The sequence below is a fragment of the Spodoptera frugiperda genome, chromosome 19 (assembly GCF_023101765.2).
Source record: "Spodoptera frugiperda isolate SF20-4 chromosome 19, AGI-APGP_CSIRO_Sfru_2.0, whole genome shotgun sequence".
Lineage (NCBI taxonomy): Eukaryota > Metazoa > Arthropoda > Insecta > Lepidoptera > Noctuidae > Spodoptera > Spodoptera frugiperda.
The window spans coordinates 55365-68164 of record NC_064230.1 but is presented as its reverse complement, the minus strand read 5'-3'; the positions used below and the strand labels follow the sequence as shown (position 1 = coordinate 68164).

At 48.0% G+C, this 12800-nt stretch overlaps 1 protein-coding gene across 6 annotated transcripts in view; it reads right to left on the bottom strand.

The window, feature by feature from the left end:
- The window catches only part of LOC118280946 (nascent polypeptide-associated complex subunit alpha, muscle-specific form-like), a 48826-nt gene that overhangs the window by 5641 nt on the left and 30385 nt on the right, over nucleotides 1-12800 (bottom strand). The window contains exons 2-5 of one of the 6 annotated variants that reach the window (XR_007706267.1): nucleotides 12488-12505; nucleotides 5831-5945; nucleotides 4981-5076; nucleotides 268-4136 (exon numbers count right to left, since the gene is read on the bottom strand). Coding sequence is in view for 4 of the 6 variants with exons in the window: in XM_050700449.1 (XP_050556406.1) it covers nucleotides 1567-4136; nucleotides 4981-5076; nucleotides 5831-5945; nucleotides 12488-12505 (2799 nt within the window). In the remaining 2 variants the exon portion in view is untranslated. The remainder of the gene's footprint in view (nucleotides 1-267; nucleotides 4137-4980; nucleotides 5077-5830; nucleotides 5946-12487; nucleotides 12506-12800) is intronic. The other 5 variants (XR_007706266.1, XM_050700449.1, XM_050700451.1 and 2 more) reach the window with 5 other exon arrangements.

Genomic DNA, 12800 nt, shown 5'->3' with positions numbered 1-12800 from the left:
TGAAGTTTGTACATTTTATTTTAATTCATATTTTATTTAACATAACATGCAACAATTCCCTGCTAATAAATTAATATACCCACACACACACACACACACACACACACACACACACACACACACACACACACACATTATACACAGTATTCATAGTAAAGTATTATAAACCAATTCTTTTAATAGCTCAGCAGCGCCCTCTGGTAATCCTGAACCGTTGACTGCAATCTCCAATTCATTTACCAAATGTGGAGATTGTGATATAGGTACCTCTCTAGTGTAAAGAAGGGCCATAGACCATAGTCCAGTGTCCTTTGGAACTTGATTTTTTTATTATTTCTTAAAATACACTAGGATTGTCTCCTGTGTCGTGTGTACGTTTACAAACACACAAGTTCACATACACATGACACCCAGACCCGAAACAACAATTTGTGGATCACACAAAGAGTTGCTCCGTGCGGGAATCGAACCCGCTACACGTTGCACGGCAGCCATTTTGACTTTGACTTTGATTACAACCGGTTTATAATAACATTATATGAATAATTCCTTCAGTAATTGTAATTACGAACACAAAGTTAGCATTTACTATATGTCGAGTAAACGTAACTTGTGGCTCAGCGCCTCGCGACTGTGTGTCAACTCGTTTGTCGGGCGTTAACTCGGGAACTGCTGGACGGATTGTGATGGGATTCGGTTTATTAAGGTATAAGCCGGTAAACGAGCAGACGGATCACCTGATGGTAAGCAATCGCCGCCGCCCGTGAATATTTGAAACAAGAGGCGTTACAAGTGCGTTGCCGGCCTTTTGGGGGTTGGGGATTTAAGGGTTGTTGGGGAATCGGGGATTGGGAAGATTGGGCTTAAAGTGCCATAATGTTGTTTTATGTGAACATTTGTACATTTAAATATTGATACACAGTGCGATGTGGCGCTCTCTATGTATGATAACTAGAACTAATTATATGGAATAATTTAACATTACGTCAATACTGACTCGCTACGGTAAGTACATAATTATACAATAGTTATATAAATAGTTATACATTATACATTATATTTATATAACGACACGCGCGGGCAGTGACTCGTGCCCGCGGGTGTCTCATACCCGGCACACGGGGGACGGTGCGGTTGTATAGAACAATGTGGAGGATATTTGGTACACACTGTTAATGTTGATGGCCATACAATATAATGTAATTGTTTCCACAACTACCTCCATTATGGATGTCAAACGGAAGGCTTTGATTGGTCGATATATATCGATGTCGTCCCCCGTCCCCCGTCCCCCGTCCCCCCTGTGCCGGCGGTGTATAGTGTATGACACGATACATTGTACACGATGGCTCGACGACTAGCGCACACACACACACACACACACACACACACACACACACACACACACACACACACATGTACACTCGGCCGAGTCACTCAGTTTGTGGGTAACAGTAGCCACTGGTTGTCTAGAGCCGACTGAGTACTGAAGCAATTTAGTTCAACAGTAGCTACTGTTACCTGTACACTGAGTGACTCGGTCCCGGTAGTGGCCGGCTGTGTCTCTCAGTGCGAGTCCCCGCTGATGCTGGTGGCGACTGAGAGCTCAGTGACGGGCGCCTTGTCCCCGAAGAACAGCGCGACCTCGCTGTCCTCGCTGGAGGCAGTGTCGCTGTCCGCGCGACTGAGCTCAGTGGGCGCTGGTACCACGCTCTCAGTCCGCGTGGACGCGGCCGCCGCAAGCCCGCAGTCGCTGGCTGAGTGCTGCTCAGTGGCCTGCGTGTGCTGGTCGTGCGAGCGGTCCACGGGTTCGTATCCCGGCGGGAGCACGATGCCGTCCGAGAACGACTCGCGAGCGTTGGAGGTGAACGAGTGGGCCGAGTGCAGCGCGGGCAGACTCTGCTGGGGGGACAGCTGGGGGGGAGTGGGGGGCTGCTGTTGCTGTGTGTGTTGCTGCGCGACATTTTGTTGCTGCGCTGCGTGTTGCTGTTGCTGCGCGAGCTGCGGCGCCTTGCCGGGGTCGTCGATGGCCTGCAGGATGCTCTGCAGCAGTCCGTCCGACAGTAACTGGTCGTGCGGCGCGGCCGGCCCCCCCGGCCCCCCCTGCGAGGGCTGGATCTGCACGGAGTAGGAGGTACCTGTCGCACCCTGCGGGGTGTCGGCGCCGACGGCCTGCCCGGTGGCCGCGATCTTGTGCTGCAGCTGCTGCGCCTGCAGGTTGAGGCTGCGGATGCGCGCCTGCGTGTCCTGGATCTGCTGGCTCACCTGCTGCAGCTGCTGCGCGCGCGTGTGCTTCTCCTTGATGGACTTGCTCTTGTGCACGACGTGTGCGTCCTTGTGTGTGTCCTTGTGCACAGTGTGTGAGTCCCTGTCCTCCCGCTTGCCGTGGTCAGTGAGCGCGGCGCCGAGGCTGCTGAGGCTGCTGGCGTACTGCGCGGCCAGGTCGCGCGGGATGCCGTCGCCCGCCCGCGCCGCGCGCAGGATGGCCTCGTGGTACGGACAGTGCTTCAGGATGGCGGCCGCGTCCAGCGCCGACAGCGACGACAGGTTGGCAAGCACTGTGCCATCGATGGTGGATGTTACCGAGTCAGTACTGGAGCCCGAGGTAACATGGTCCCCGGCCACCGTCAGTAGCGGCGCGCTGTACGAGTCCACCGGGGACCCGTACGAGCCGCTCGGCTCCTGCAGCGGGGGCGAGTGGGGCACGCTGACCAGGCTGGTGGGCTCTATGGACAGCGCCACGCTGTGTCCCCCGGAGTGGGGGATGGGGGGCGGCAGGTACTGCGGGCCGGGCACCGCGTGGTGCGAGTGGTGCACGTCGTTGTGTGTGGTCGTGTGCGCGATGTGCTGGAACACGGCGCGCGGCACGGCGGCGCGGAGTGGGAGCGGGGCGCGCGGCGGGGCCCCGCCCGCGTGGCCCCCGCCCGACACCTGCCCGTACGCCAGCGGCAGGCCGGGCGGGGCCCCGTACTGGGCGCCCGGCGGCACGCCGTACTGGCCGGAGGGCGCGACGAGTCCCTTCCCCCCGTGTTGCCTGGCCGAGTCCCCCTCGGTGTAGTGCGCCTCGAACACGGTGTCTGCGGGCGCGATGTGGTTGGAGTCCCCGCCGAGGATGGCGCGCAGGTCGATGTTGGCCAGCGCGTCCTGGTGCACGCTGGAGTACCCCGAGGTTATGTCGGCGCCGCCGTGTTGTTGTTGCTGCGGCGAGAACTGCTGGTGCAGGTCCAGGCTCGGCAGGTTCTGCTCCAGCTCAATGTGCAGGTCCTGTGGCGGCCCGTACTGCGGGGCGATGTGGCCGGGACCGTGCGGTAGCGACACGCCGGGGATTGGCTTCCATCCATCATACAGCACGTGGGGTGGAGTGGGGGGAGCGGGGACGCCAGGGTGGGGAGGTCTCGGGTTCGGGTCCGGCTGCGGAGGCCCGTAGTGACCGACGCTGCCAACGTTCTGTAGTAACAACTGGTCGTTGGGGCCCAGCGGGTGGCCGGGCGGGCCGTACGTGTCGGTCGGCAGAGGGAAGTTGGGTTTCAGGTCTACTGGGAGGGAGAGTAGCGGAGTTCCGTAGATGGGGGCGGGGAGGTTGAGGCCCAGGTCCAGGTTGTTGTTGTTTATGGGGGGGAGGGACACCTGAGGGAGCTCGGGTAGGGGCAGGGCGGGGATGTCGCGCGGTGGTGGGGGCCCGTATACAGGTTTAGGGGGCCCGTACACTGGTTTCGGAGGTCCGTATACTGGTTTGGGAGCGGAGAACAACGGCTTGTTCAGTGTGATCTTGGGCGGCTTGAACGGCGCTCCGTATGTAGGCTTGGGCAGGCTCAGCTTGGGGGGGCCGTACGTCTTCTTAGGGGGGCTGAACTTCGGGGGCCCGTACACAGGCTTAGGAGGTCCATACACGGGTTTCGGAGGTCCATATACAGGTTTCGGGGGCCCATATACTGGTTTCGGGGGCCCGTATACAGGTTTAAGTTTCTGCACTGGCGGTGGGGGCCCGTGGTACACTTGGCTGGGGAAGGACACGGGCGCGGGGGGCCCGTACGTGCCGGCGGGCTGCGGCGGGGGCGCGGGGCCCGAGGGGGGGAACACCAGCGCGTCGGGCACTCCGTACACTGGCGCCGGGGAGCCCTGCGGCAGGTCTGGAACTGGATGCAGAGACAGCGTGAGAATAACTTGGAGTGTATAATGCCTAAGTACAGTGCTACAATTAGGTTTTGATATCGCAATAGTTTTGTGTTAAGTAAAGATGATATTGCATGACTGATGGGGGATGCACTATACAATGTTATGATGTATGACAATGTCGGACAGCTACTCTCTACCAGTGCCCTTAGTACGAGTTTACTTTACGTATAAAGTAATCGAAACGAGAGCGCGTTTGGCGCTGGGATTGGTTGTTTTATATCAGCCAGCCAATCAGAGCGTCGAACGCGCTCGCTTTTCGTTTTGGTTCATAAAATATTTTGGTTAGAATAGGTCACTCATGTTAATGCAAATAAAAATATTTTATCTTCAACGTAACGCAAACTCATACTAAGTGTCTAAACACACTATGCCGAGATTGATTGATTACGCCTGCAATGCTATTTAAATTACTGGCGACACATTATGCCGAAATTACGTTGCGTTAGCGTACAGCCGAACTTCAGTCGGGCGTCAGTTCAGCAGCAATTCAGCGGCAACGAATTCTGTAGAACTGTATTGCACAATTGAATTTCTGCCGCGTAAGTTCGGCACTTATGGTGTGTCATATCAGCCGAATACGTTGGAACGTAAAATCAGCCGCGGAACTTCGGTCGCGTACGTTCGGCATAGTGTGTTTAGACACTAAGGGTACACTATTATAGGGATTGATTGGAGTAAAGAATGTAATTAATTGTGCGAAGTATCTGCCTCTAGTGTATAGGGTACTTGTATGGTGTTATGTACATAAGTATTGGTTGTATCGAGTCGATCTAGTCACATATAATGTAATAGTGCAGTACTGACCGGAGTCGGGCACGTGCAGCGGCGGGCCGTACGCGTCGGCCGGCAGCGGCTCGCCGTACGAGTTGGACAGCACCGCCTCGCGCTTCTGGGCCGGACCTGTACCGTACATACATACATACATACATACAACGTGTAACAAAAAGGGGGTATACATATCAAGTGCACGGCTTCTAGATAACATAACAAACGATACGGGAAGGGTTTTTTAAACTCATGTTTTCATGGTACCAAGTTATGTTTCAAGAAGAAATGTTTCGTAATATTAGCGAGTGATCCCTGTAGTGTTGTGACACGTTTATAGTTATGATTTGAAATCAAGAACTATGCGATACCAAGTATTTGGAACAATTTTTTTTTAAATGTATTTTTAGCTGAAACTTCGTGTAGAGTTTCTATTCAACGTGTATTCATCAGGGCTTCTTGATGTATATGGGTATTTTGTTACACGTTGTATACATACATATACACATACACATACATACACATATACATTGTCATGATTCCATTGATCAAAATGGGTAGAATGAATGTAAGTTGTAGTGTTGATACTTATTTACTATTTTACTTTATGTGGGAAACGGAACGCAAGAGGAAGTGTAAGAGAGAGTGTTATGTGTGAAAGAGAGGGATATAGACGATGAAAGGAAGCGAATGGAAGAAAATGTCATATTGAGATTTGGCACGAAGACGTTAAGACGGAAGCTCAGAAAATAAAAGATGATTAAAATATAGAATATGAGCCTCTAGTATGGCTTGAAACTAGTCGAGTTACGTGCAAACAGTTACGTGAGTAAGCCGATAACATAATAATTAATTTAGTATGTCTCTCAAAAGTTACAATATGCTGTACCTGTCTGCGTGGCCTCGGCGACGAGGTCTGTCTCCGTGTCTGTGTGCACCAGTCCATCAGTAGCCGGCTCCTGGTCGGCGCGCGCCGCCGCCAGGCACGCCAGCAGCAACACCACCTGCAACATTTGTCACCTGGGTGAGTGGCGGTACACAGGGGAACTAAACTTGGCTCCATTTCATCTTGTCTGTGTAAGGGAACGTCATTCATGGTAGATATCCCACCCACTCGCACGAAGCGCTTCGCTTCAAGCTTCCTTGTGCGAACAGCTAGGGAGTGGAACTCCTTGCCGGAGTCTGTGTTTCCTGATGGGTATAACCTGGGTGTCTTCAAGGCCCGAGTGAATAGGTTGCTTATGGGCAGACGTGCTCCATCGTAGGCCGCATCATCACTTACCATCAGGCGAGATAGCGGCCAAACGTTTCCACCAGAGATGTGTCATCATGTATCGTATGAAGGAAAACATCGTGAGGAAACCTGGGCTTATATTTTGTAATAGCAACTTCTGCGCAGTTTCACCCGCTCTGTTCGGCTCCTATTGGTCATAGCGTGATGTTTTTTTGATTAGCCTATAGCCCTCCTCGATAAATGCACTATCCAACACAAAAAGAATTATGAATTATGAAATCGGACCAGTGGTTCCGGAGATTAGTGCGTTCAAACAAACAAACAATGAAACAAACAAACTCTTTAGCTTTATAATATTATAGTAGTATAGATTACAAGTCTGAAATCGCCAACCCGCATTGAACAAGCGTTGTGATTAATGTCAAACCTTCTCCATGTGAGAAGAGGCTTTGGTCAGCAATGGCCATTTATAGACTGATGACTGACTGACGCGTGTGCTTTTCCACCAGAGATGTGTTATGCTACGTTGCTGTGGATGCGTTTGGCTTCCACCAATCAAATTCATTGGTACACATAGCTTAGCACTGGTGGAAACGGACTCAGCTAAGCTATGTTTTTTTATATAGAAAGATGCGTGCTATGGATGGCTTCCCTACTATCGATATATCGCATACTCGAGCTGCGCATCTTCCTCGCACTGCTACATAGCTTAGTATCAGTGGAAACGGTGACATAGTTTCACAGCCTAGCTATTATATCCTCGCAACATAGCTACATAGCACATTTCTGGTGGAAAAACACTCCAAGTGACTTGCTAGAAGTGTAACATTCTGCTTAATTTGCACAATAGGGATGATGACAGGGTATGAAAATAAAAAATCTATTTAGTCCGTCAGTTAGGTAATGAAAAAATATTAGACACGTATTTTTTTATTTTGTCGTATAAGATAAAAAAAAACTTGGATATAACGAATCAAAGTTTAGGAGTGGGAGCAAATACGTCACTTTATCAATCCGTCATACCATGTTCCTATTCTCCTATTCGTTTTAACTGTAAGTGTTGGTAAATTAATGTTATCGTTTCAAAGTCAAAGTCAAAAGTCAAAATTATTTATTTCAATATCTGTCGGTCTGTCGGTCAGTCCTCTAGTTGCTCTATTTGCTCGTTCCAAAGTGTAGATTCCTATGGAGAAGAACGAGCAAGAAACTCCGTAGGTTACTCTTTTTCAATCAGGTTCACGGTACTGTGACTGTTTCTAGCCTACCCTAGGGTGGATAAATTTTCCGTTTTTCCTAAATCAAGGAGGGATGTTATTCGGCTTACCCTAAAAATGAAATGGGCAAGGAACAGAGCCCCGCCATCCGCTCTGTTCTGTAGAGTTCGTCCAGATACTGGTCACTCTCCCACCGTTTCCGATGTTTCACGGGATATTTAATGAATTCCCAACAAATAACATAACTTATTTTATTAGATTGTTCATCATGTTATTTATATATTTCTTCAAAAGTAGTACAAAGGATTAAATAACATAACTTATTTTATTGACTTGTTCATCATGTTATTTATATATATTTCATCAAAAGTAAATACAAAGGATTAAATAACATAACTTATTTTATTAACTTGTTCATTATGTTATTTAAATATGATTTTATCAAAAGCAAGCACAAAGGATAAAATGGGAATTCACGAGGAAAAGGATATATTCTAAAGGATGTATTCTAAATTATTTATATTTACTTATACAATAAAGATGACAGCAAAGGGAAAGGGAAGGCAGTGCACTCACAGGAGTACACTCCGGATATGCAAAGGAATAATACAAACAACTGTTGGTCTTGCGTAAGTACCTCCTCAACCCGAACCCCATATCTAAAACGTGTGCGTCGCTCACCATAGTATATGTCGTCGAAGAGTATAGATAGGTATGGCCGCAATGGCGTCGATAGGTCGAGACGAGGCACGTGAATCCTCCTACCGTCCTTCTCGGACTGGCCTAAGCATTGCTTATTTCAAGCAAACCCCAGAAGTGCACGTACAACAAGTAGGTACAGTGGAAAGTATTGTTCCGACTCAGTTAAAAGGAATAGAGGCAGAGATGGGATAAACCCTAGCCTATAATAGAATCACATTCACATACCCGTTCGCTGCTTTCACACTGTTACTCACCAAACTTCCACACTTCACACTGAATTTACTTAGTACAATTGGGTTCTAAGGAACCAATTCTAGTCTATCCTAGACAACCGTCCGTCTCCGCAGTCCAAGAGTAAGTGTCCTATCGTGTTCATCACATTTGTTACATCTCCTCGCCAGAGCCCCTTTTCCAGGCCAATGCAACCCTTGTTTTATGACACTTTTTGTGCAATATCCTAATTGTTTCCAGGGACCTTTCGTAGGTCAGCATTATTGCAACCAGATGTGGCGTTTCATATTGTGTTGTGCGCCCAATGGTCCCACTTTACACTTAAGATCATTTAACAAGTTACAACTCAATTGTCCATTAGTTATCCCAAGTCTGGTTCTCATAAAATATAAGATAAATGGCCTAACATGTGGCTCATTAGAAAGTTGACACTTCAAAGTATTGGGATGCCTTTGTCTATATTTTAGGGGTACCTGACAGACCATCACAGTACAATACTTGGTTACATTGTTTTCAACGTAAGCCTGTGTATCAGATGGGATGTGTGCCTGCGTCTACGAACGCACGCAATGTGTTGCAAATGATTTACTAATTGATACTCAGCTCGAGCAACGCATGCATTATGTAATTTATTAATTAAGATAAACAATACGCGCACATTCTCACGTCCCGGCGTGGTTCACCGCCGAACCCAACCGCTCATTACATGGAATGTACTGCCGATACCAATACAATAGTAATACAACAGTAATACTAATACACCACGGCGCTGCGTGTGCACTGTACATAGCAGCGAGCTTTCATTCATTCTACACTTTTACTTTCATCAGACCACGCTCGTACGGCGTGTACAGTGGCAGGGCACATTACATCGGAATGAGGAAACCTGTGCTTACTCCTATACTCCAGGATCTACAGTAGATACAACCATGCAAACACCGGAACACTGAAGTCCAACGTCCCAGGGACATGAATGACTGTCTTGGATCCCGCAACGAAACAAATCAGAAGATGTTATTAGAGGAGAAGAAAAAGAAAACGATAGTTTCCACTTCCCTCGGTGAATTTAATGCAGGAGACAGAATGACTTAAGCCTTAAGGCACAAAAGAGACTCCACAACTGGGAGAAGCCTAGTCGCCAAGCACCAGGAAATTTTACTTAAAATTAAGTGGGTCCTATGTGTGAGCTGTTATACTTGCTTCCAATAATAGGTATGGCAAGGGAATGAGCTAGTGTAACACCATTGGACGATCAATATTTGTCAGCTGTTGTGATTGGACAAACAGACCTGTTGCTACAGTTGCGCCAAAAAGCAGTAGCCCCCGTTACAAGAACATAATATCTATACTAATATGCATAAAGCTGAACAACTTGTTTGTTTCAACCTGAATTTTAATCTCCGGAACTGCTGGTCCGATTTGAATAATAATTGTTCTGTTGGTAAATAGTGAATTTATTTAAAAGGGTTATACTCTGTATAACATCCCGCTGCGATAGGCAATAGGAGCTGAGCAGAGCGGGTGAAACCGCGCGGAAGTAGCTAGTCCTTTTATAAATGTATTTTTTAAATTTAATATTGTTTCCTTGGCCAGAGCAAGCACAGATATGTATTAGAACGTGCGCAGTACGCCGCGCCGTGCCGGGGACACAAGTGCGGGCGCATTGTGCGCGTGACGTAATCCGTAGAAAGTAGTTTGTGCGCGTGGTCTACAATGCGCATCTCTCACATGCGAGGTGCTAAGTGGTGGATCTTTTATGGTATAAGCCGGTAAACGAGCAGACGGATCACCTGATGGTAAGCAATCGCCGCCGTCCGTGGACTAAAGCTTTGCCCCACAGTAGGATTTTATCATACAAGTTCATAATATACACATGACACCCCGACTGAAACAACAATTTGTGGATCACATATAAAGAGTTGCTGCGTGCGGGAATCGAACCTGCTACCCGTTGCACGGCAGCCGGTTGTCCAACCACGGCGTCAACCGTACAGTCAGTAAATTTACAGCGTACTCAAGAAGGTACAGGACGATGATATTAACATGAGCATGTTGGACAATGGAATTAATCAACCATTGAATACACAGGCGACAGGCTTTTGGAAACATTATTTGACTTCCAAAGGCATGTGTTTCGGCGCCTCAAAGAGCCATCAGACCACCACAGATGGGGCCTAGTAGGGCTGATGCCTGATCCGGAGCTGCGGACTACCTAGCGGGTTTACCGAGGCTCTGATTCGGAAGGCAAGAGTAGGAACGGGGTGGTTTTTAGTCAGTAAGAGTCTGACACTCCCTCTCGCCTCGCCCAGAGCGAAAGAAGTCATAGGATGATTTTCCCCCCTCTGATTAATGAAAATAAACGATGTCACCTCGAAGGGAGAGTACAACCAGTACCCTTAGTATGAGTTTGCTTTACGTTTAAGGGCCTATGCACACCACCTAAAGTAATCGAAACGAGAGCGCGTTCGGCGCTGTGATTGGCCGGCTCGAATAAGGGCCTATGCACACCACGTTTTTAAAACGCGCAAATTTAACCAATGAAAGCGCCGAAAGTTGCCATTTTTTTATGGAATAGGTGGCAAACGAGCAAACGTGTCACCTGATGGTAAGCGATAAACGCCTGATAAACGCCTGCTGATAAACGCAAATGGGCACCTGCAACACCAGAGGAGTCACAGATGCATTGCCGGAGGTTCAAAAAGGAGTACGCTCTTTTTCTTGAAGGTTTGAAGATAGTATTACTTTGACACGTCAACTGTGACCTACGTTAGTGGAGGATTTGCCTTCAACAGTTTTCTAATGGCAGTTAAAGGCTTAAACGTAAAGCAATATCCCACAAAAACATTTCATGTGAAATGTTGCCAAGACGATACCATATAGCTGGCACTGTCAAAAAGTATGTAGTCAGATCCAGTGTGTAGCCAAGTTTGTAGGCGTGGACTTTTTGCTATTCGTCATATGGGCTTGAGCTTAAAAGTCTATTCAATATTTTAAACTCTTCCGTCAGATAAACTCGTGCTAGTGCTACAGCTGACGCCGGCGATGTAGAGTGCGCCTTGCTTCCGTCCCGGACGCTGCCACTTCCCCCGTTCTCCAGTTCCCACGACACAATGTATCGGTGCACAGGTTCACACACTCTGTGGCGTAATCTCTAACAATGCTGCTGGAAAAACTATGTGGAACTGATGCGATGGGAAGTTTTTTTTTTATGTTAAATGGGCCGACGTTTGGCCGCTATCTCGCCTGATGGTAAGTGATGATGCGGCCTACGATGGAGCACGTCTGCCCATAAGCAACCTATTCACTCGGGCCTTGAAGACGCCCAGGTTATACCCATCAGGAAACACAGACTCCGGCAAGGAGTTCCACTCCCTAGCAGTTCGCACAAGGAAGCTTGAGAAGTGATCGATTCTCGGTACACTTTGTATGGGTGGTGTAATTAGTGGGCAGCCAGCGCTGTGGGAAACTGGCGATTGATCTGGGAGGGAGGCAGTCGAGAGAAATCGATTTTATAATTAGTGATGGTGATGAGTTAACCCGGGGTTTTATATAGAGGTTACATGTTGTTCCAATAATCTTAGTATAAGTTTGCTTTACGTTTAAAGTAATAGAAACGAGAGCACGTTCGTTGCTCTGATTGGTTGGTTAATTTACGCCGGCCAATTAGAGCCCCATACGAATGTATGACTGCACGATTGGCGCGGTGGCTGGGTAACTGGCTGCCGAGCAACGTGTAGCGGGTTTAACAGGGAGCAACTCTTTGTGTGATCCACAAATTGTTGTTCCGGGTCTGTGTGTCATGTGTATGTGAACTTGTATGTTTGTTAACGCACGACAACACACGACACAATCCTAGAGTGCAGCAAGGTTTTTTTTAAATAAAAATAGACTAGGAACCATCAAGAATGTGATATTGTAGGTACGAGTAATTAATTTACAGTAAGAAGTGTGGAACAGATTAACATTTCGTTGCCCCACATTAAAATCATCTCCTGTTTAGTAGACTAAGGTAGACTGGACTAAGTTTAGTATTCTGAATGATACAGGTATCGGAATAGTGGACCTCCCGACACGTAGGTACTCTGTGAACGTGCTTAATGTTGTCGGTGTATGTGCCCCATGGATGCATGGCGCGGACGGTCTCTCGGTAGTCGGTAGTACTCACCGCTCTCCGGCGCGATATCTGAAACAAGACAACACAACCAGTCAGTATCTCGTGTTTGTGTCCGTGGAAGGCACATCATAATATTTTCTATACATCACTACATAGTATAAAACAAAGTCGCTTTCTCTGTCCCTATGTCCCTTTGTACGCTTAAATCTTTAAAACTACGCAACGGATTTTGTATATATTTTGTGATAGAGTGATTCAAGAGGAAGGTGTATATGTATAATACATGCATAATATGTCACCATTGTACCCATGTGAAGCTGAGGCGTAGAGTTAGTTTGCTTGTTTGAACGCGCTAATCTCCGAA